Source organism: Callithrix jacchus, chromosome 5 (assembly GCF_049354715.1).
Source record: "Callithrix jacchus isolate 240 chromosome 5, calJac240_pri, whole genome shotgun sequence".
Lineage (NCBI taxonomy): Eukaryota > Metazoa > Chordata > Mammalia > Primates > Cebidae > Callithrix > Callithrix jacchus.
In genome coordinates, this window is record NC_133506.1 from 87,470,933 (window position 1) to 87,495,220 (window position 24,288).

Consider the following 24,288-nt stretch of genomic DNA (forward strand, 5'->3'; position numbering starts at 1 on the left):
ATAAATATTAAATTCTGCTCTGTGCAACAACATTTTCATAGTCTTATTGTCATGTTTCTGTCTAATTTATTCCTTGTTTTACAGTTAATGGTAAGGTTGATCTGAGAAAGGTGATGAATGAAATAAAATATTTTACGGGTAAGATATTACTAAAACATTTTTAGTTGAATTCGAACTCTGTTGTATTTTGCATGGTGCTTTCCCAATATTAAATATATTAGTGCTGATATTTTACATATTTGTATACAATTGTTCTTCTGCCTTTGACTTTGAGTTATTTAGGATTTGGACATAAAAATGAATGGTGATATTTGAGTAATAAATTATTTATATTTTCTGTGACTTCTAGCAATAATATGCTGATCTGAACCAGTGTTTTAATGAGAGGTTACAAATTGGCCACCCATGAGTTGAATTCAAATTGCTGTCAACTTTTATAAGGTCTGAAAATACTAAATCTGCATTCACTTGCAAAACAGCTGATGTTTTTTCTCTTTGAATAAAGCATGTGCTCTCTGTTTCACCAAAGCCAATTTCACTCCTTTCCTCTACCTCCAGACTCTCGTGAGCTTTTGAGTTTATAATTTCTGGATTAAGTAGTCGAAATTTAGGTAGACACAGAAAATAAGAAGATGAATATTTTTAAAGGATTAAGTGGATTGGGTTGCTTTAAATAATAATCACATGATTCAGCACTAAAAGGAAAACAGACTGGATACCTCTAAATTGTAGGCTGATTGTACAATTGGATTTTCTTCTATGCTAGCATGTCTTTACATTAGGCTTAGGAGGCCACTCTGTCTTTCCATGAAGAATCAATGAAGTTCTTTCTCACTCATCCTTAAACACGAATATAATACGTGAGACGATGGAATACTATGCAGTCATAAAAATGAATGAGTCATGTCCTTTGCAGGGACATGGATGAAGCTGGAAGCCATCATTCTCAGCAAACTAACACAGGAACAGAAAACCAAACACCACATGTTCTCATTCATAAGTGGGAGCTGAACAATGAGAACACATGGACACAGGGAGGGGAACAACACACACCAGGGCCAGTCGGGAGATGGGGGGCGAGAGGGGAGGGAGAGCATTAGGACAAATAGCTAATGTGTGCAAGGCTTAAAACCTAGATGACGAGTTGATAAGTACAGCAAACCACCATGGCACATGTATATCTATGTAACAAAGCTACATGTTCTACACTTGTATCCCAAAACTTCAAGTAAAATTAAAAAAAAAAAAAAGAATATGTGAGAATATGTAAGTAGTCTACAGCCCTACCAACCTGAATGCACCTGATCTCATCTGATCTTAGAAGCTAAGTAGGGTCAGGCCTGGTTAGTACTTGGATGGGAGAATATGTAAGTAAAGATGTCATTATATGGTTCAGCTTTTTCATTCTTTCTGATAATTATAATATCCTAAAATTGCCATGTGTTCTTTCTTTCAAAGGAGACAAAGTTGATACAAATAAACTTCAAAGTGTTTTAGGAAACTTGGGGATTGAGCTCATGCCTAATGAACTCTTGAACTTGCTGAAAACATTGCCAGTTAATGGTAAGTATTAGGATGCCATTGGGTTTTTTAGATAGTCTGATTTTGTGGATATGTAAAAACATTCCAAAATAAACTAAAAATGTTTAAAAATTGTTTAAAAGCTAATACTAATGCAAAGAAAAAATTCATCACTTAGATTTTAATTGAAAATCATCAAACCTTTCAGCTGCAAGTTGCTATCAAAGTTCAAATTCATTATTTACATCTTTAGGTGGTTGTTTAGCTAGAATTGTAAAAACAGATTAGAAGAAAAATAAAAGGGACAAGAAAATAGAGAAAGGAGGAGATAGAAGCAGGAATAGAGAGACAATAAAAGAAACTAAATAATGTAGCTGTGTGTGTTTCTAAAAAATAGAATATATAGTTTACCAGCAAGTGGATAATTTTGTACATTGAGAAAAGATTACGTTTCTTAACTTATTATTAGGGGAAATAAAACTAAAAAATTTCAGAAAAATAGAAAATGCTTTTAATTCCACAACCCAAAGATAATCAAAGTTAAAATCTTACATCATTTTCTTTTAGTACTTTTTAGATGATGAATAAATGATAAAGACAGATAATATTTATGTATATATCATTCTTATCTCATCACACTATTAATGTGACTCATCATAGAAAATCTTGATAATGCAGAGAAAAAAATCAAAACATCTCTATTTCTACCTCAAAATAATAATTACTATCAAAAACTTGAGATTTATATTTCCAGTTTCCTGTTTATAAATATATATTTTTACTTTATTTGGCAACCTTGTGGAGAAAACTTTGCAAACATCCTAAAATTCGTCAAGATTAGATGTCTTTAAGTAAAGTTGCAAAAGGAAGATATTTTATTTTGTCAAATTTCTTTCCAGAAAAGTTATTATAATTTGAATTCCCACAAACAGCAGTAGAGAATGTTATTTTCCCTACATTCCCAATACAGAAAAGTAGGTGGGTACATATAATTGTTATGATTTGCATTTTACTCATGTCCTACTGAGAGTGAACATTTTGTTACTGTGTATTATCTATTTGCATTTGAAATGTTCCTTAGGCAAAGATTTTAAGTTCCTTCTGAAATTAAGAGATATGTACTATCTTCTAACTCTATTTACAAAATACCCGATTTTTTATAGCTGATGGAAAAGTGTATCAGAAAAGGTTGATGAAAGGCATGAAGTCTCTTGAACGTGAGTAAGCAGCACAATAAGAAGTCTTAAACCTTTATTTGTACTGTTAAAATATAAATCTTCTTTATTTATGGCTCCTTCCGTAGATATGCAAGTAACCAAGTGTTTATTTTACTATCATCTGCCAGAAAGTGCTAGACTTTCTTGGATTTTTTCCTCATTCAGTCCCAAAGGGAAAAAAAACTTAAATACATTGCAAAAGGTGAAGAGTAAAGGCTGTCAGATAAGGATTTCAGTCAAAAGCAGGACAAATAATTTGCAAATACAAGCAACAAAAATAACTCTGTTCTGCAGAATATTATGGTCATCTTTAGCTCTAGATTTTCAACCTTCTTTAAGAATATTTTTGTTCTATAGGCTTGTTCCCAGAATAAGATTTGAGGAATTCAGTTCTAATTTTTATCCTTCTGTTAGCTGTAAAAGACAAGTTTTTGGTGTTTGTCTCAAAATCTTAACAATTATGCTAGGAATTGAATGATATTTTTTCATTGTGATAAAACTCATCCTCAATAAAGAAAACTAATACAGCAGCATGAATGCATAGTCCAATTTTAGAATCATTCTGCTTTACCGTATTCCTTTCCTATTCCTTACTTAGAAGGCATTGTTGATGTCAATAAGCTGGACACTCTTTTAGAAAACCTGGGGATAAAGATAACGGAAGAGGAATTCATGGATCTAACAGAAAGACTACCAGATGACTGTGAGCACTGTAATCACCCCTATACTTTTTTAGGAGTACTTATTCTTTTAAACTTAAAAATAAGAATTTCTCCAACCAGAGCATCAAAATATCAATGACTTTTCAAAAACTTTGAGAAGACGTCAGTCTTAAAGTTAGGAGAAAAAAAACATTTCTCTTGATTTCTTCATAATTTCAATTAATCTAAATCAATCTAAGAGAAATAATTCTCTAAATTAATTCAATTAATCTAAGAGAATCTATTGATTCTCTTAATCATTTCAATTAATCTAAAATCCAGTTTTTTTCCCCTATTGATACTAAACATTGCATAAAATGAAGGCAAGATTTTGTTAAGCCAGGAAATGATCAGGAGGTGGCATTCAAAATGGAAGAGAAGGGTTTATTAATACAAGGAAGGGAGATCACCTCACATTTTCTTCTCCCAATGCATCAGGTTCCCATATTCACCATTCTATTAAAAAATACTCTTACTTAGCTGACTGCAACATCCTAGTAGATAAATCCAATGTGCATCACTCTTTTTTTCTTTTACTTTAAGTTCTGGGGTACATGTGCAGATCTTGCAAGATTGTTACATAAGTATACACAGGCCATGGTGGTTTGCTGCCTTCATCCGCCAGTTACCTACATTAGATATTTCTCCTAATGTTATCCCTCCTCAATCTCCCCACCCCTCCCACTATACCTCCCCTAAGCCCCCAATGCCCCCCTCCCTGTGTCCATTTGTTCTCATTGTTCAACACCCATTTATGAGTGAGAACATGTGGTATTTGGTTTTCTGTTCTTGTGTCAGTTTGCTGAGAATGATGGTTTCCAGTTTTATCCATGTCCCTGCAAAGGACATGAACTTACCCCTTTTTATGGCTGCATAGTATTTCATGGTGTATATGTGCCACATTTATTTTATCCAGTCTATCATTGATGGGCATTTGGGTTGGTTACAAGTCTTTGCTATTATAAGCAGTGCCAGAATGAACATACGTGTGTATGTGTCTTTATAATAGATCGCTTTATAATCCTTTGGGTAATACCCAGTAATGAGATTGTGGGTCAAATGGTATTTCTATTTCTAGATTCTTGAGGAATTGCCACACTGTCTTCCACAATGGTTGAACTAATTTACACTACCACCAACAGTGTAAAAGTGTTCCTATTTTTCCACATCCTCTCCAGCATCTGTCATCTCCAGATTTTTTAACGACCGCCATTCTAACTGGCATGAGATGGTGTCTCAATGACACCACTCATCTTTTTCTAACTTGAGCTCTCTGATGCCTTTAATAATATTAATTTTTTTTCTTTTATTACAACTCTATATTCTCAGCTGCTATTCATACTCTCCATAATTTTCTTCTCTGCCCTTCCTAAATCTCAATGTTTATGGTCTTCTATTTCTCCCCTCAAACTCATGGGTTAAGTGTGCATTTTTTTAATGAAATAGTGCAGTATAGAACAGCAAAGAAAATATCAGAGCATATGTCACACAGTAAGGCTAGATATTGTTTCATAAAATCTTGTGGGGTGTGTGTGTGTGTGTGTGTGTGTGTGTGTGTGTTTGAGATATGGTGGGTGTTCAGAGTTCTTAGTGAAGCTTATGATAAAAATTTTTGAAAAATACTGGCTTAAATGATGGTGATATAACAGTTCTATGCTCAGTCTGTTGTTCTTTCCACAACGAAACTTCTCCTAGATGATTTCACTTACCTGTGTATGTTTAAGCTTTCAAATCTTTGATCTCAAACTGAGACTTATCCCATGTGATTCAGTCTAGGATAGTAGAGTTCTTTTATCTTGAATGACTGAGACAAGTAGTTGGTCAGATCATCTTAAAGTGGAGTTAAAATAAAGGATCATAAAATGATATATTAAACATTTTACTTGAAAGAAAAAACAGGCCCAAGGCCATTTTTTTTTTCTGAAAACATTTTTGTTTTGCTCATGTTCTGGTTTTTTTTTTTCCTCTTTCTGACCCCGAGATTCTCCTCTGTGGATCTTTTTTTTCTTTTAAGCCCTCAGCAAGCCCATGCCCTCTGAATTAATTTCCCGTGGCTGCTGCAACAAATTAACACACAGTGGGAGGTTTCAAGAAACAGAAATTTGTTTTCTCACAATTCTAGAACCCAGAAGTCTAAAGTCAAGGTGTCAACAGGAACTTCCTCCTTCCAGAGGCTCCAGGGGAGAATCCTTCCTTGCCTCTTCCAGCTCTTGTAGCTGTCAGCATTCTCCAGCTTCCTTGACTTGTGGCCTCATCACTCCACTCTCTGCCTCTGTCTTCAAGTCACTTTCTCTTCTGTGTCTGCATCAATCTCTATTTCACTCTTATAAGGATACTTGTCGTTCAATTTAGAGCCCACCTGAATAATCCAGGATGATTTGCTCATGTTCTTGATTGATCATTTCTGTAGTAATATCATTTTAAGTTGATAGTTATTTCCTCTCTGCTTAAAAAAAATTTCATAATTTTCTGATTTTTCTTTTTTTCCATTCTTTTATTTATTTATTACATTTATTATTTTTTAAATTATACTTGAAGTTCTCGGGTACATGTGCAGATCTTGCAGGATTGTTACATAGGTATACACATGCCATAGTGGTTTGCTGCCTCCATCCCCCATCACCTACATTAGGTATTTCTCCCAATATTATCCCTCCCCAATCTCCCCACCCCCCACTATCCCTCCCCTAACCTCTCAACCCCCAACAGACCCCAGTGTGTGATATTCCCCTCCCAGTATCCATGTGTTCTCATTGTTCAACACCCATATATGAATGAAAACATGTAGTGTTTGGTTTTCTGTTCTTGTGTCAGTTAATAAGAATGATGGTTTCCAGATTCATCCATATCCCTACAAAGGACACAAACTCATCTTTTTTTATGGCTGCATACTATTCCATGGTGTATGCGTGCCACATTTTCTTTATCCAATCTATCATTGATGGGTATTTGGGTTCGTTCCAAGTCTTTGCTATTGTGAACAGTGCCACAATAAACATACATGTGCATGCCTCTTTATAATAGAATGATTTAGAATTCTTTGGGTATATACCCAGTAATGGGATTGCTGGGTCAAATGGTATTTCTATTTCTAGATCCTTGAAGAATTGCCACACTGTCTTCCACAATGGTTGAACTAATTTATATTCCCACCAACAGTGTAAAAGTGTTCCTATTTCTCCACATCCTCTCTAGCATCTGTGGTCTCCAGATTTTTAAATGACTGCCATTCTAACTGGCATGAGATGGCATCTCAATGTAGTTTTGATTTTCATTTCTCTAATGACCAGTGATGATGAACATTTTTTCATGTTTGTTGGCTTCATATATGTCTTCTTTTGAAAAGTGTCTGTTCATGTCCTTCACTCACTTTTGAATGGGTTTGTTTGGTTTTTTTCTTGTAAATCTGTTTTTGTTCTTTGTAAATTCTGGATATTAGCCCTTTGTCACATGGGTAGATAGCAAAAATTTTTCCCATTCTGTTGGTTGCTCGTTCACTCTAATGATTGTTTCCTTTGCTGTGCAGAAACTCTTAAGTTTAATTAGATCTCATTTGTCTATTTTGTCTTTTATTGCCATTGCTTTTGGTGTATTAGTCATGAAGTCCTTGCCTATGCCTATGTCCTGAATGGTTTTGCTAGGTTTTCTTTTAGGGTTTTTATGGTGTTAGGGCTTGTGTTTAAATCTTTAGTCCATCTAGAGTTAATTTTTGTATAAGGTGTAAGGAAGGGGTCAAGTTTCTGCTTTCTGCACATGGCTAGCCAGTTTTCCCAACACCGTTTATTAAACAGGGTATCATTTCTAGTTTTGGTCTGGTTTATCAAAGATCAGATGGTTGCAGATGTGTAACATTACTTCCGAGGCCTGTGTTCTGTTCCATTGGTCTATATCTCTGTTTTGGTACCAGTACCATGTTGTTTTAATTACTGTAGCCTTGTAGTATCATTTGAAGTCAGGTAGCGTGATGCTTCCAGCTTTGTTCTTTTTGCTTAGGATTGTCTTGGCTATGCGGGCTCTTTTTTGGTTCTATATAAAATTTAAGGTGGTTTTTTCCAGTTCTGTGAAGAAGGTCAATGGTAGCTTGATTGGGGATAGTGTTGAATCTATAAATTACTTTGGACAGTATGATCATTTTCATGATATTGATTCTTCCTAATCATGAACATGGCATGTTTTTCCATCTGTTTGTGTCCTCTCCTATTTCCTTGAGCAGTGGTTTGTAGTTCTCCTTGAAGAGGTCCTTCACATCCCTTATTAGTTGAGTTCCTAGGCATTTTATTCTCTTTGTAGCAATTGTGAATGGGAGTTCACTCATGGTTTGGCTATCTGTTTATCTGTTATTGGTGTTTAGGAATGCTTGTGATTTTGCAAGTTAATTTTGTATCCAGAGACTTTGCTGCTTTTTCTTTAATGTAGACATTCTCTTTGGGAATTTTCTTGCATAAACATAATTATTAATTGTCTACACTCCCAATTTCAGTTTTTTTTTTAAGAATAAAAATTTTTTTAAGTTGACCAGAAGGCAGAGTGCCATGGCTGATGCCTATAACTCCAGCATTGGGAGGGAGGCCAAGGTAGGTGGATCACTAAAGCCCAGTATTTCTAGACCAGCCTGTGAAACATGACAAAACCCCATCTCTACAAAAAATATGAAAGTTAGCCAAACGTGGTAGCATGTACCTGTAGTCCCAGCTACTCAGGAGGCTCAGGAGGGAGAATCACTTGAGCCTGGTAGGTCAAGGCCACAGTGAGCTATGATTGTGCCACTTCACCACTCCACCTCAGGTCACAGAATGAGACCCTGTCTCAAAAAAAAATTGACAAGAAATTTTAGTCAGAATCTATGTTAGTTATTTCTCCAGACATTTTATAGTTATCTTATTTGCTCCAAATTCAGCAGAACTTTTTTAGCAATTTGCCCTTACCAGAATATTCCAAATTATTCTGATGCCATCAGCATCAGTCTGAATGTGGAAATTCATAGTAGAAAGGGAAAATCAAGTTTAGACCATCAGGTTAGTTAAACTGAGGTAAATTCAGAAATCTTCTCCTATAATAACAAATTCCTATTCAGACATAGCTTTTTCATGACAATCCAAACTCAGCAAATAAAAGGTAAAACAAAAATCATGAATTACTTCTCTAATTCATGATTTTAAAAAATTCTGTCACCAGTATTTATTCTCAGTTACCATGCAATAATCTACAAATTATCTTTGGCATCTCATGCTATCTCGTTTTTTTTCCTCTTAAAAATCTCTTGGCTATTTTGGCTACTCTAGCCTTAATTCAGATCTTCATAATCTCTGGCTTATACTACTACAAAAGCCTCTTGACTGGTCTAATAATCATATTGTTGCCTTTAATTCATTCTATATAAACTAGCCAGGATGAGTTTGCTAAGGTGAAAATCTGACATTGTTATTCCTCAGATTAAAACTCTTCAATGATCCTTCATAGCTTATATACATTGACTCTTACAATATGCCAGGCACAGTGCTAAGCATTTTATCAATTGGCTCATTTAATTAATTTATGTATTCATTATATTTATTGAAAACCCATGTCCCAGCCTCTGTTTCAGTCTCCGGGATATAGCCATGAACAAAACAAATTGATGTAAACTTCATAGAGCCAGGATTATCTTTTTTTCACTGCTGTATTCCCTGATCCAGACAGTCTAAAATCAGAAACCAAAGTATAAACTGTTACAGGATATTACCCTGACTCCATTTAACCTCTTGACTGATCTTTTTACTTCTTATGTGGCATTTTTCCCTTGAGCAAGATTTAAAAGTATTAGTTCACCACACACTGTGCTGTTCATTGCTCCTTTATCTGGGATTCTTTCATTGTCTTTGTCCAATAATAGAAAATAACATAATGTCATAAACAATGGCCTTCAATGTATACCAGTATGTGTTATCATCCATTCCAAGAGAAACAGGGAATTAAAAACAGAATACATCCAAAAGACTAGAGAAAACATTTACCTAAGATAGACTTTATGGTCCAAGAAATCTTAGTTCTTATTACAGATGATACAGCTATTTATTAAAGCCCAAGAATTATAAATGTTAAAAGGACAACATATAGTGAATAACCTTCATTGAGGCTTTACTTCATAATTTAAATACTTTATGCTTTTCTTCCAAGATTGGCTTTATCAGAGTCTAAATGTTGCCTTGTCTTACAGCTGAAAGGAAAGTCAAACTAAATAAGTTAATTAAAGAATTGAGTGCTGTTTTAGGTAAGTGAGAAATTAATTTTTTACGTGATCTTTCCTACCATCCCTTCATTCTATTATTTTACCATTTTAACCTTTCATTAATTAAATCTTTTTTTGTACCTGCTTTGGATCACCTACACTTTTGCAACCAATAGAGGTACTAGGTCTTGGCACAAGATATAGGATACTTCATAATTGAGTTAATAACAGATATTTATGCAAACATAATTATTTGGATGGATCTCTAATATAATAATTTTCAGGGAAATTATATTCATATTATGTTTAGTAATTTTCTCCTTTAATATGATGATCTGACCTATTATAAATAAGAGAAGTAAGTTGTATTTCTGTGTGGTATTTACTCTGTACAATATAGCAGGTGTGCTCATCTCTTTGTTGCTTATCTAGCAATAGAAGATGCTGCTGCCAGCCAGATACAGTGACTCACATCTGTAATCCCAGTACTTCAGGAGGTCAAAGCAGGAGGATCAATTGAGCTCAGGAGTTAGAGACCAACCTGGGCAACATGGCAAAACTCTGTCTCTACAAAATATATAAAAATTAGCTGGGTATGGTGGCACATCCCTGTGGTCTCAGCTAATAGGGGGGCTGAGGTGGGAGGATCACTTGAGCCTGGAAGGCATAGGTTGCAGTGAGCTGAGATAGCACCACTCCACTCCAGCCTGGGTGAACGAGAAAGACCCTATCTCAAAAAAAAAAAAGAGAGAGAGAGAGAGAAAGAAGAAAAAGAAGAAGAGGAAGCAGCTGCATCAATAGTATTTGATATTGTTCAATAACCATAATAGCAGACTCTTCTTAATAGTATGAGAATTTTTAAAAATTTATTATACTTTAAGTTCTGGGGTACATGTGCAGATTGTGCCGGTTTGTTACATAAGTATATATGTACCATGATAGTGGTTTGCTGCATCCATCGCCCCATCATCTACATTAGATATTTCTCCTAATGTTATCCCTCCCTAATCCTCCCACCCCCTGCCATTCCACCCTGAGCCCCTCAAACCCCAGGCCCTAGTGTGTGCTATTTCCCTCTATGTGTCCATGTGTTCTCATTGTTCAACATCCACTTATGAGTGAGAACATGCAGTGTTTGGTTTTCTGTTTTTGTGTCATTTTGCTGAGAATTGGTTTCCAGCTTCATCCATGTCCCAGCAAAGGACATGAACTCATCTTTTTTTATGGCTGCATAGTATTCCATGGTGTATATGTGCCACATTTTCTTTATCCAGTATATCATTGACGGGCATTTGGGTTGGTTCCAAGTCTTTGCTATTGTGAACAGTGCCACAGTAAACATACATGTGCATGCGTCTTTATAATAGAATGATTTAGAATTCTTTGGGTATATACTTAGTAATGGGATTGTTGGGTCAAATGGAATTTCTATTTCTAGATCTTTGAAGAATTGCCATATTGTCTTCCACAATGGTTGAACTAATTTACACTCCCACCAACAGTGTAAAAGTGTTCCTATTTCTCCACATCCTCTCCAGTGTCTGTTGTCTCCAGATTTTTAAATGATCGCCATTCTAACTGGCGTGAGGTGATATCTCAATGTGGTTTTGATTTGCATTTCTTTAATGACCAGTGACTATAAGCTTTTTTGGTATGTTTGTTGGCCACATAAATGTCTTCTTTTGAAAAGTGTCTGTTCATATCCTTCTCCCACTTTTGGATGGGTTAGTTTGATTTTTCCTTATAAATCTGTTTTAGTTCTTTGCGACAGGTAGCTCACAAAATTTTTTCCCATTCTGTTGGTTGCCGGTTCACTCTAATGATAATTTCTTTTGCTGTGCAGAAGCTCTGGAGTTTAATTCGATCCCACTTGTCTGTTTTGGCTTTTGTTGCCATTGCTTTTGGTATTTTAGTCATGAAGTCCTTGCCTATGCCTATGTCCTGAATGGTATTGCCAAGGTTTTCTTTTAGGGTTTTATGGTGTTAGGCCAGTTTCTTCTGCACAGCAAAAGAAACTATCATTAGAGTGAACTGTCAACCAACAGAATGGGAAAAAAATTTTTGCGATCTACCCATCTGACAAAAGGCTAATATCCAGCATCTGCAAAGAACTAAAACAGATTTACAAGGAAAAACCAAACAAATCCATCCAAAAGTGGGTGAAGGATATGAACACTTTTCAAAAGAAGACATATATGAGGCCAACAAACATATGAAAAAATGTTCATCATCACTGATTATTAGAGAAATGCAAATCAAAACCACATTGAGATACCACCTCACGCCAGTTAGAATGGTGATCATTAAAAAATCTGGAGACAACAGATGCTGGAGAGGATGTGGAGAAATAGGAACACTTTTACACTGCTGGTGGGAGGTATACTAGTTCAATCATTGTGGAAGACACTGTGGCACTTCCTCAAGGACCTAGAAATAGAAATTCCATTTGACCCAGCAATCCCATTACTGGGTATATACCCAAAAACTATAAATCATTCTATTATAGAGCCACATGCACACATATGTTCACTGCAGCCCTGTGTACAATAGCAAAGACCTGAAACCAACCCAAATGCCTGTCAACGATAGACTGGACAAAGAAAATGTGGCACATCTACACCATGGAATACTATGCAGCCATAAAAAATGATGAGTTTGTGTCCTTTGTAGGGACATGGATGTATCTAGAAACCATCATTCTCAGCAAACTGACACAAGAACAGAAAACCAAACACCACATGTTCTCACTTACAGGCAGGTTGTTGAACAATGAGAACAGGTGGACTCAGGATCATCACACACTGGGGGCAGTTGAGGGGGCGGCTAGGGGAGGGACAGTGGGGAGTGGGGACACTGGGGAGGGATAACATGGGGAGAAATGCCGGATATAGTATGCACCTATGGAACAATCCTGCATGACCTGCACGTGTACCCCAGAACCTAAAGTAAAATTTAAAAAAATTAAAAATTGGGGAGGAGGACTCAAGATGGCGCTGTGATAACAACCCAGGATTGGAGCTCTCGTTGAATCCGCAAAGAGGTGAGTCGGAGTTGCATTTCCAGACTGATCTTTGTTGCCCACAGAACAGGGAAACTCCCAAGTGTAAGGGAGACACGGGACGCCAGGCAGTAAGTCTGCCTGGCGAAGCCGGCAGCTGGGGCAGTGGCGGCCGGCCCTACCCAGCAATCCCCACAGGGCACGCTTGTCCGGGTGCCCTGTTGAACTGGCAACCTGAGACTTGAGAGGGCTGGACTTGAGACTGAACGAGACTTGGACAGTAGGCCAGCCCAGGGGATTGCAGGGACAGAGCATTTGGGGTACCCAGTAGGACGAACAAAACCGCGATTTCAAACTATCCCGAGCAGACAGTCCGAAACGCTCTGTGGGGGAGGGGCGTCCACCACTACTGAGGCAACCTGCCCCAACTGAGATACACGCCCACTGCTGACGCAGCCAGCCATTGCCAAGGCAACCCGTCCCTACTGAGATACACGCCCACTGCTGACGCAGCCTCCCGTTGCCGAGGCAACCCGTCCCTACTGAGATACACGCCCACTGCTGACACAGCCTGCCGTTGCCGAGGCAACACACTACAACGAATAGACTCCGCCACAGGGCGTGGCGGAGACCACAGCAGAGCCTGCAGGAACAGGGCGAATCACACAACAGCAGGGTGGAGACTCGGCAGGCAAACAGTGGCTAGTCTGCCTCCTAGCTGGGCAGGACACCTCAACGGACATCGAAAAATAAAGCCCGAACCCCTGAACACAGAGCATTTGAGAAAAAAAGGGTTTTCTTAATGAGCTCTGTTGCAGCAGAATCAAACATAGCAGCCTAACAGCCCTGAATGAACAACAGAGCTCACAGCTCAGAAATTGAGCTCCTAAAAAGAACAGACTGTCTCCTCAAGCAGCTCCCTGACCCCTCTATATCCAAAAGACTGACATTTGGCAGACATCATCCTGGGACAAAGATAGCAGAAAAAGAAACGGGTAGCATCCCTCACTGTGCCACAGCTGCTAGAGGTGCACCCCAGACAAGCAGGACCTGGAGTGGACCTCAGCAGTCGTACAGCGAAGGGGCTAGGCTGGTAGAAGGAAAACCAAGTAACAGAAATACTTCATCATCAACAATCTGGGTGTCCACTCAGAGACCCAATCGAAAAGTCAGCAACTATGCAGATGACAAGTGGATAAACCCACAAAGATGGGAAGAAACCAGCGAAAAAAGGAGGAAAACACCCGAAACCAGAACACCTCGCCTCCTAGAAAGGACCAAAACTCCTCACCAGCAAGGGAACAAAGCTGGACGGAGAATGACTGTGACGAAATGATGGAATTAGACTTCAGAAGGTGGATAATGAGAAACTTCTGTGAGCTAAAAGAACATGTATTAAATCAATGCAAAGAAACTAAGGAACGTAAAAAAAGATATGAGGAAATGATAACAAGAATGGATAACTTAGAGGGGAATATGAATGAATTAAAGGAGCTGAAAAACACAATATGAGAACTTCGCGAAGCATGCACAAGTTTCAATAGCCGAATTGACCAAGCAGAAGAAAGAATATCTGAAGTCGAAGACCAACTCAATGAAATTAAACGAGAAACCAAGATCAGAGAAAAAAGCACAAAAAGGAATGAACAAAGTCTCCAAGAAATGTGGGAGTATGTGAAAAGACCTAACCTACGTTTGATAGGTGTACCAGAAGGGGACAAAGAGAATGAATCCAAGCTGAAAAATACTCTTCAGGACATCATCCAGGAAAACTTCCCCCACCTAGCAAGAGAGGCCAACACTCAAATGCAGGAAATACAGAGAACACCACAAAGATATTCTGCAAGAAAAGCAACCCCAAGGCACATAATCGTCAGATTCAACAAGGTTGAAATAAAGGAGAAAATACTAAGGGCAGCCAGAGAGAAAGGTCGAGTTACCCACAAAGGGAAGCCCATCAGACTCACAGCAGATCTCTCGGCAGAAACGCTACAAGCCAGAAGAGAGTGGGGGACAATATTCAACATTCTTAAAGAAAAGAACTTTCAACCCAGAATTTCATATCCAGCCAAACTGAGCTTCAGAAGTGAAGGAAAAATAAAATCCTTTGCGAACAAGCAAGTACTCAGAGATTTTGTCACCACCAGGCCTGCTTTACAAGAGCTCCTAAAAGAGGCACTACACATAGAAAGGAACAACCAGTACCAGCCATTCCAAAATCACACTAAATGCTTAAGAGCATCAACATAATGAAGAATCTACAACAACTAATAGGCAAAACAGCCACTTAGCATCAAAATGGCAGTATCAAATTCACACATAACAATATTAACCCTAAATGTAAATGGACTAAATGCACCAATCAAAAGACACAGACTGGCAAATTGGATAAAAATCCAAAACCCATCAGTGTGCTGTATCCAGGAAACCCATCTCACATGCAAGGATACACACAGGCTCAAAATAAAGGGATGGAGGAAGATTTACCAAGCAAATGGAGAGCAAAAAAAAGCAGGAGTTGCAATTCTCATCTCTGATAAAATAGACTTTAAAGCAACAAAGATCAAAAGAGACAAAGAAGGCCATTACATACTGGTAAAAGGATCGATAAAACAAGAAGAGCTAACGATCCTGAACATATATGGACCCAATGCAGGAGCACCCAGATACATAAGGCAAGTTCTTAATGACTTACAAAGAGACTTAGACTCCCACACAATAATAGTGGGAGACTTTAACACTCCACTGTCAATATTAGACAGATCAACCAGACAGAAAATCAACAAGGATATCCAGGGCTTGAACTCAGACCTGGAGCAAGCAAACCTGATAGACATTTACAGAACTCTCCACCCCAAATCCACAGAATATACATTCTTCTCAGCACCACATCACACCTACTCAAAAATTGACCACATAATTGGAAGTAAAGCACTGCTCAACAAATACAAAACAACTGAAATCATAACAAACAGCCTCTCAGACCATAGTGCAATCAAGTTAGAACTCAGAATACAGAAACCAACCCAGAACCGCACAGCTTCATGGAAACTGAACAACTGGCTCTTGAATGTTGACTGGGTAAACAATGAAATGAAGTCAGAAATAAAGAAGTTCTTCGAAACCAATGAGAACAAAGACACTACATGCCAGAACCTCTGGGACACATTTAAAGCAGTCTCTAGAGGAAAGTATATAGCAATAAGTGCCCATATGAGGAGGATGGAGAGATCCAAAATTGATACCCTATCGTCAAAATTGAAAGAGCTAGAGGAGCAAGATCAAAAAAACTCAAAACCCAGCAGAAGACAAGAAATAACTAAGATCAGAGCTGAACTGAAGGAGATTGAGACACGAAAAACCCTTCAAAAAATCAATAAATCCAAGAGCTGGTTTTTTGAAAAGATCAACAAAATAGACAGACCACTAGCCAGATTGATTAAAAAGAAAAGAGAGCACAACCAAATAGATGCAATAAAAAATGATAAAGGGGAAATCACCACAGATTCCACAGAAATTCAAACCATCATCAGAGAATATTACAAACAACTCTATGCACATAAACTAGTAAACCTGGAAGAAATGGATAAATTCCTGGACTCCTGCGTCCTCCCAAGCCTAAACCAGGAGGAAGCTGAAACTATGAATAGACCAATAACAAGGTCAGAAGTCGAGGCAGCAATTAAGAGCCTAACACACAAAAAAAGCCCAGGTCCAGATGGGTTCACAGCTGAATTCTACCAGACACACAAAGAGGAGCTGGTACCATTCCTTCTAAAACTATTTCAAACAATCCAAAAAGAGGGAATACTTCCCAAATCATTTTACGAGACCAACATCATTCTGATACGAAAACCCAGCAGAGACCCAACAAGAAAAGAAAACTTCAGGCCAATATCCATGATGAACATAGATGCAAAAATCTTCAATAAAATATTGGCAAGCCGATTGCAACAGCAAATCAAAAAACTTATTCACCATGATCAAGTAGGATTCATCCCGGGGATGCAAGGCTGGTTCAACATACGCAAGTCTATAAACGTAATTCACCACATAAACAGAACCAAAAACAAAAACCACATGATTATCTCAATTGACGCAGAGAAGGCATTTGACAGAATTCAACAGCCCTTTATGCTAAAAACCCTCAATAAACTCGGTATCGATGGAACCTATCTCAAAGTAATAAAAGCTATTTATGACAAACCAACAGCCAATATCATACTGGATGGGCAAAAACTGGAAGCATTCCCTTTGAAATCTGGCACTAGACAAGGATGCCCTCTTTCACCACTCCTATTCAATATCGTTCTGGAAGTTCTAGCTAGAGCAATCAGGCAAGAAAAAGAAATAAAGGGTATTCAAATAGGAAAGGAGGAAGCCAAATTGTCTCTATTTGCAGACGACATGATAGTATACCTAGAAGACCCCATCGCCTCAGCCCAAAAACTCCTGAAACTGATAAGCAACTTCAGCAAAGTCTCAGGATATAAAATCAATGTGCAAAAATCACAAGCCTTCCTCTACACCAATAACAGACTTAAAGAAAGCCAAATCAAGAACGAACTGCCATTTACAATTGCTACAAAAAGAATAAAATACCTTGGAATGCAACTCACAAGGAACGTAAGGGACCTCTTCAAGGAGAACTACAAACCACTGCTCAACGAAATCAGAGAGGACACAAACAGATGGAGAAACATTTCATGTTCATGGTTAGGAAGAATTAATATCGTGAAAATGGCTATACTGCCCAAAGTAATTTACAGAATCAACGCTATCCCCATCAAGCTACCATTGACTTTCTTCACAGAACTGGAAAAAACCACCATGAACTTCATATGGAACCAAAAGAGAGCCCGCATAGCCAAGTCAATTCTAAGCAAGAAGAACACAGCGGGGGGCATCACACTACCAGATTTCAAACTATACTACAAGGCTACAGTAATCAAAACAGCATGGTACTGGTACCAAAACAGAGATATAGACCAATGGAACAAAACAGAGGCACCGGAGGCAACACAACCTATCTACAACTATACAATCTTTGATAAACCTGACTAAAACAAGCAATGGGGAAATGATTCCCTGTTTAACAAATGGTGTTGGGAAAACTGGCTAGCCATGTGCAGAAAGCAGAAACTGGACCCCTTCCTGACACCTTACACTAAAATTAACTCCAGATGGATTAAAGACTTAAACATAAGACCTGGCACCATAAAAACCCTAGAAGGAAATCTAGGCAAAACTATCCAGGACATAGGAGTAGGCAAGGACTTCAAGAACAAAACACCAAAAGCATTGGCAACAAAAGCCAAAATAGACAAATGGGACCTAATGAAACTCCACAGCTTCTGCACGGCAAAAGAAACAGTCACTAGAGTGGATCGGCAACCAACAGAATGGGAAAAAATGTTTGCAGTTTACCCATCTGACAAAGGGCTGATATCTAGAATTTACAAAGAACTCAAACGGATTTACAGGAAAAAAACAAACAAGCCCATTCAAAAGTGGGCAAAGGACAGACACTTTACGAAAGAAGACATATATGAGGCCAACAATCATATGAAAAAATGCTCATCGTCACTGGTCATCAGAGAGATGCAAATCAAAACCACATTGAGATACCATCTCACGCCAGTTAGAATGGCGATCATTAAACAATCTGGAGACAACAGATGCTGGAGAGGATGTGGAGAAAAAGGAACACTTTTACACTGTTGGTGGGAGTGTAAATTAGTTCAACCATTGTGGAAGACAGTGTGGTGATTCCTCAAGGCCTTAGAAATAGAAATTCCATTTGACCCAGCAATCCCATTACTGGGTATATATCCAAAAGACTATAAATCATTCTATTATAAGGACACATGTACACGAATATTCATTGCAGCACTGTTTACAATAGCAAAGACCTGGAATCAACCCAAATGCCCATTGATAATAGACTGGATTGGAAAAATGTGGCACATATACACCATGGAATATTATGCAGCAATCAGAAATGATGAGTTTGTGTCGTTAGTAGGGACATGGATGAATCTGGAGAACGTCATCCTCAGCAAACTGACACAAGAACAGAAAATGAAACACCGCATATTCTCACTCATAGGTGGGTGATGAAAAATGAGAACACATGGACACAGAAAGGGAAGTACTAAACACTGGGGTCTATTGGGGGGAAAAGGGGAGGCCCAGTGGGAGGGGGAGGTGGGGAGGGATAGCCTGGGGAGAAATGCCAAATGTGGGTGAAGGGGAGAAGGAAAGAAAAGCACACTGCCATGTGTGTTCCTACGCAACTGTCTTGCATGCTCTGCTCATGTACCCCAAAACCTAAAATCCAATAAAATTTTTAAAAAAAATTAAAAATTGCTGGGCATGGTGGCTCACGCCTGTAATTCTAGCACTTTGGGAGGCCGAGGTGGGTGGATCACCTGAGGGCAGGAGTTCAAAACCAGCCTGGCCATCATGGTAAAACCCCATCTTAAAAAAAAAAATTAAAAATTAAAAAAAAAAAGTGGGCTTCCCTGGAAACCATCATTCTCAGCAACCTAATATAGAAACCAGAAACCCAAATACCACATGTTCTCACTCATAAGTGGGAGCTGAACAATGAGAACACATGGACATGGGGAGGGGAACTGTTGGGGGTTGGGGTACAAGGGGAGGGAGAGCATTAGGAGAAGTACCTAATTCATGTGGGGCTTAAAACCGAGATGAGGCTGGGCGCGGTGGCTCACGCCTGTAATCCCAGCACTTTGGGAGGCTGAGGCGGGTGGATCATGAGGTCAAGAGCTCGAGACCATCTTGGTCAACATGTTGAGACCCCATCTCTACTAAAGATACAAAAAAATTTAGCTGGGCATGGTGACGCGTGCCTGTAATCCCAGCTACTCGGGAGGCTGAGACAGGAGAATTGCCTGAACCCAGGAGGCGGAGGTTGTGGTGAGCCGAGATCGCGCCATTGCACTCCAGCCTGGGTCACAAGAGCGAAACTCCATCTCAAAAAAAAAAAAAAAAAAAACCTAGATGATGGGTTGATAGGTGCAGCAAACCACTATGAAACATGTATACCTATGTAACAGACCTGCACATTCTTCATATGTAACCCAGAACTTAAAGTAAAATTTTTGTTAAAAAGTAGGTTTCCTGGTCTTGTTCCTGATCCTAGAGGGAAAGTTTCAACTTTTCACTATTGAGCATGATGTTAGCTGTAGGTTTGTCCTATATGAACTTTATTGTGTTGAAGAACTTTTATTCTATATATAATTTGTTGCATTTTTATCATAAAAGGATGTTGTTGAATCCTTTTCTGCGTCTGTTGAGATGATCATATGGATTTTTCCTTCATTCTGCTAATGTGGTGTATCACATGTATTGATTTGTATATGTTGAACCATCATTGCCTCCAGGGATAAATCTCACTTGATCATAGTTAATGGTACTTTTAATGTGATGTTGAATTAGGTTTACTAGTATTTTGTTGATGATTTTTACATGCATGTTTATCAGAGATATTGGCCTATAATTTTCTTTTCCTGTAGTGCCATTGTCTGGCTTTACTATAAAGGTAATGTTGGCTGAGCCCCCATTTTTGCAATATACTTTCTATCAAGCATTTACTATGTGGATTTTATGGGTATTGCATTACTTAATAATTAATATAATTTATGTAATCTATGTACTTTTCAAGGTGAAATGTATGTGTCTCACATTTTACTGCTCCTAACATAATTTTTTTTAAAAAATCAGGGGAAATAGTTAAACTTCTATACTGTAAGAAAAGAACCAAATTATTACTTGTTTTATTTTTCTCTGTTTACATAATTAATTGAAATTATTATAAACTTGAACTTTTTGATTGTTGTACAATACATGATTTTAAGTACCTTTGAAATTATTGTAATGGTATATGAGTGAAAATATTGTTAGTTAAGAGTATTTGATTGTAAGAAATCACTAATTTGTCTTCTTCTCAAATTTGTTTTTGTCACCATTTCTGTCTCTTTTCTAGGAGAAGAGGTAGATGTCAGTGACCTAGAAGATGCACTAAAAGACATGGGAATAGAGGTCACATATGATGACTACTTGCATTTAGTAAAAACTTTGCCACTTGATGGTAAGAATTTAAAACATACGTATTTTTCAATGGGCTTCAGAGTACTTGATTAAGAGATTTTCTCCTAAAATGGTACAAAATTGTTACCAGGGTTTTTTTAAGTTCAAAGTATGGCAAGAAAGCAGGTAAATCTGAGATATTCTCCTATTTTTCATTTGCACAAATTTATTTGTATTAAATTAAAAATTCCATGTAGGTATCTTCCCAATATTTATGAATATTTTAGATATATTATACCATAGTTCTTTGGAAAATTACCCAGCATCCTATAAAACTCACACTATGTTGATACACACAAAAGAGGTTGAGATTCTACTTCTAGTTTTAGAAGTTCTTATAATTACTAGATTTTTGCCAAAAAAATCAATCTGGGTCATTTTATTTTTATTATGATAAACAGTAGCTATTATACTCATTCAGTCCAATAAGACATGTATATTGTTGTCATTGATTACATTAATGAGCCTGATAGTACAGAGGAGGATGTAAAATGGAAAATTAAGAGGGGTATAAGGAAAGATATTAGAGATAAAGGTAAATCAAATGAGATATAAATTTCAAAATGTTTAAGCCAATAATTACTGCTTTTGTATAAGTGTAAACATTTCTACCTCATTAAAGTGTCTCCAAATAACCTTCATTACTAATTGAGAGAAAAATAGGTAAATTTCAGAGAAAAATATTTAAAACTCCATCTTTTTGAAATTATGGGATTAGGGGAAGAATTGTCACATTTTTATTATTTAGCAAGTCTCCCTTTATTATTCTCTGACCTGAATTGTGTCTTTTCTTACAGCTGAAGGAAAGGTATATAAAAAAAGGTTGCTGGATGGTATAAAGACTATTAAAAGTAAGTGGAAAGGATAGTGAGAAAGCAGGTGAATCTGAGATATTCTCTTGTTTTTAATTTATACAAATTTATTTGTATTAAATTTAAAATCTCATATATGTATCCTTCCAATATTTATGGATATGTTAGATATATTATGCCACAGTTCTTTGGAAAATTACCCAGTACCCTATAAAACTTGCACTATGTTGATATGAACAAAAGATATAGTCAAAGGATGAGATTCTACATCTATTTTTAGTGCTGACCCTATTTGTACCCTTACCTAGATACGATTAAACTTTATGTCTTGATGATTCAAGTGATAACCACATATGAATTAAGAAGGATTTTTTTTCACATCTTAGTATTATTTTTAATTATATTTTGTCTCTCTTAAGGAGGAAAGGTTGATATAAATAACTTGGATAAACTTCTGGAAAATATGGGGATTGAGCTCTCAGAAAAAGAACTTAAAGATTTTTCAAAAGACCTACCAGTTGATGGTGAGCATTATAGATAAAAATATATTATGTTTAAGACAGTCAATGAGCATTATAGATAAAAATATATTATGTTTAAGACAGTTAAGATTTGAGAGCATACATAGACCGATGAGAGTGGTTAATTGATATCAGTAGGCCATTTTTAAAAGCTTAGAGCAGAATTCACATCAGATGAAAACATAGTCCCTCTCTTTAATTCAAGTCCAGCAAATGTATTCCATTATGAATAATGAAAATCGGTGAGGGTACTAACAGACCACTCTCAGATCAAAGAACGAAGAAAAGAAGAAAAATAGAATGTGAAAGATTTAAAAGATATGTGAGAAAAAAGGAAAACTGTCTATGATGAGGAATGATGAAAATTTATTAATGGAGATTTCTGACATATATGATTCAGCTGTTGCAAAATAGAAAGATTGACATGGAACAGAGGGGCATGGAATAGAAATGACATTAGAAATGTTAAGAGATGTAACTATGAACAGTCACCCTAATATTACTATTATAATAGTTTACTACATGTAATATGAGATTAGATTTTCAATATGTTAGGAAAATGAAAATTTTTCTGGAGGAAAAAATTGTGCCAATATTGATTCAAGAAGATATGAAAATATGGATAGACCAATAATCGTAGTTGAAAAATACTATCAAATAATTTTTCCTATAAACTCATCCACCACCACCCATCCCTCCAACAAAAGATGATAACCTCAAATAGTTTTCAAAGTAAGTTCTTTCAAATTTTCAAAAAGAATTTTCATTTTAATGCTATCTAAACTGGTCCAGAGGACTCCAGCTTGAGTTGATGAAAAAAGCAAAATCTAGCTAGTTTTCCTTTCCTCTAATACCTAAAAAAATAAACAACAGAATTTTTAAAAGTAAAAAAATCAGCAAAGGATATTCAACATGAATTAAATAATAACAGGGGACCAATTTAATGCCATACATGTTAAATGGAGACAGACAAGGAAATTAAGACTCTAGACCGGAAACAATAGTACAGCAGAGCTAGGCTCTTCAAAACCATTCTCATTCCTCAGAAACTAAACTGATAAGCTGCAAAATCCAGAAAATTCACACTAACATGCCCAGACCTGGGGTAAAGCAAATTGAGTAAATAAATTTTTTTTTCTCTCAACTTACTAGGAAGAAGTAGAAACAACTGTTAGGGATAAATTAATAAAGAAGGGGGAATGAACAATATAAATCACTCATTAAGGGACTTAAAAGCTTCAGGGTTGTCGGATGAATTCGGGGTCATGTATGATGCCCAAGAGTATCATCCCATGGGCAGATCTAGGGTTTGATCGTCCTTAACAAGATTCATTCCACTTAATTGGAGGTGTAATAACAAATGAACACTCTTGGGTCATTTAACCAAACCTCAAATGTAACAGCAGAGTTGAGGTATTATAACAAAGACCATACCACACTTCACCATAATACAATAAATTACAATAAAAACGGGTAGAACAATTTTCCTTAAATGCAGCTCTCTGAGAAAGACATATTGGTCTCAGATAAGGTAGGAAGGGTAGTAAAAGTTACAGGCCGGGCGCGGTGGCTCAAGCTTGTAATCCCAGCACTTTGGGAGGCCGAGGCGGGTGGATCACGAGGTCAACAGATCGAGACCATCCTGGTCAACATGGTGAAACCCCGTCTCTACTAAAAATACAAAAAAATAGCTGGGCATGGTGGCGCGTGCCTGTAATCCCAGCTACTCAGGAGGCTGAGGCAGGAGAATTGCCTGAACCGAGGAGGCGGAGGTTGCAGTGAGCCGAGATCGCGCCATTGCACTCCAGCCTGGCTAACAAGAGCGAAACTCCGTCTCAAAAAAAAAAGTTACATTAATTCCTGAGAATAAAATGAAGATCTGGACAGAGCTGCTGCAGCATATGCAACATGAAAAGAAAAGACATGGCAACAATTCTAGCATTAACACAGCAAAATAAACATAGAGAAAGGAAGGAGGGAAGGAAGAAAGATTGGATGAAAGGAAGATAGCATACAAAAGACAAACAACTCGGTCAGTAGAAAATATATCCCAAGAAACAACCACAAAGAAGTTCTTCACAATATTTCATACTACAGAATAACTTTAACAGATTCGATAAAATGCGGGTTCAAAAATAAGATGGCAAAATAAGGGAAAATGCATATCTAGAGAAAGAAAATGAGTACCAAAAACA

The 24,288-nt window shown here is 37.3% G+C and overlaps 1 protein-coding gene across 29 annotated transcripts in view; it reads left to right on the plus strand.

Annotated features, from left to right (window-relative positions):
* The window catches only part of EFCAB3 (EF-hand calcium binding domain 3), a 466,563-nt gene that overhangs the window by 267,266 nt on the left and 175,009 nt on the right, over window positions 1-24,288 (plus strand). For 27 of the 29 annotated variants that reach the window (XM_035300329.3, XM_035300331.3, XM_078373418.1 and 24 more), the window contains 8 exons: window positions 85-138; window positions 1,459-1,563; window positions 2,685-2,738; window positions 3,337-3,441; window positions 9,636-9,689; window positions 20,657-20,761; window positions 21,558-21,611; window positions 21,992-22,096. In XM_035300329.3, the coding sequence (XP_035156220.3) occupies window positions 85-138; window positions 1,459-1,563; window positions 2,685-2,738; window positions 3,337-3,441; window positions 9,636-9,689; window positions 20,657-20,761; window positions 21,558-21,611; window positions 21,992-22,096 (636 nt within the window). Of the gene's footprint in view, window positions 1-84; window positions 139-1,458; window positions 1,564-2,684; window positions 2,739-3,336; window positions 3,442-9,635; window positions 9,690-20,656; window positions 20,762-21,557; window positions 21,612-21,991; window positions 22,097-24,288 lie in introns of those variants that run through there. The other 2 variants (XM_078373444.1, XM_078373445.1) reach the window with 2 other exon arrangements.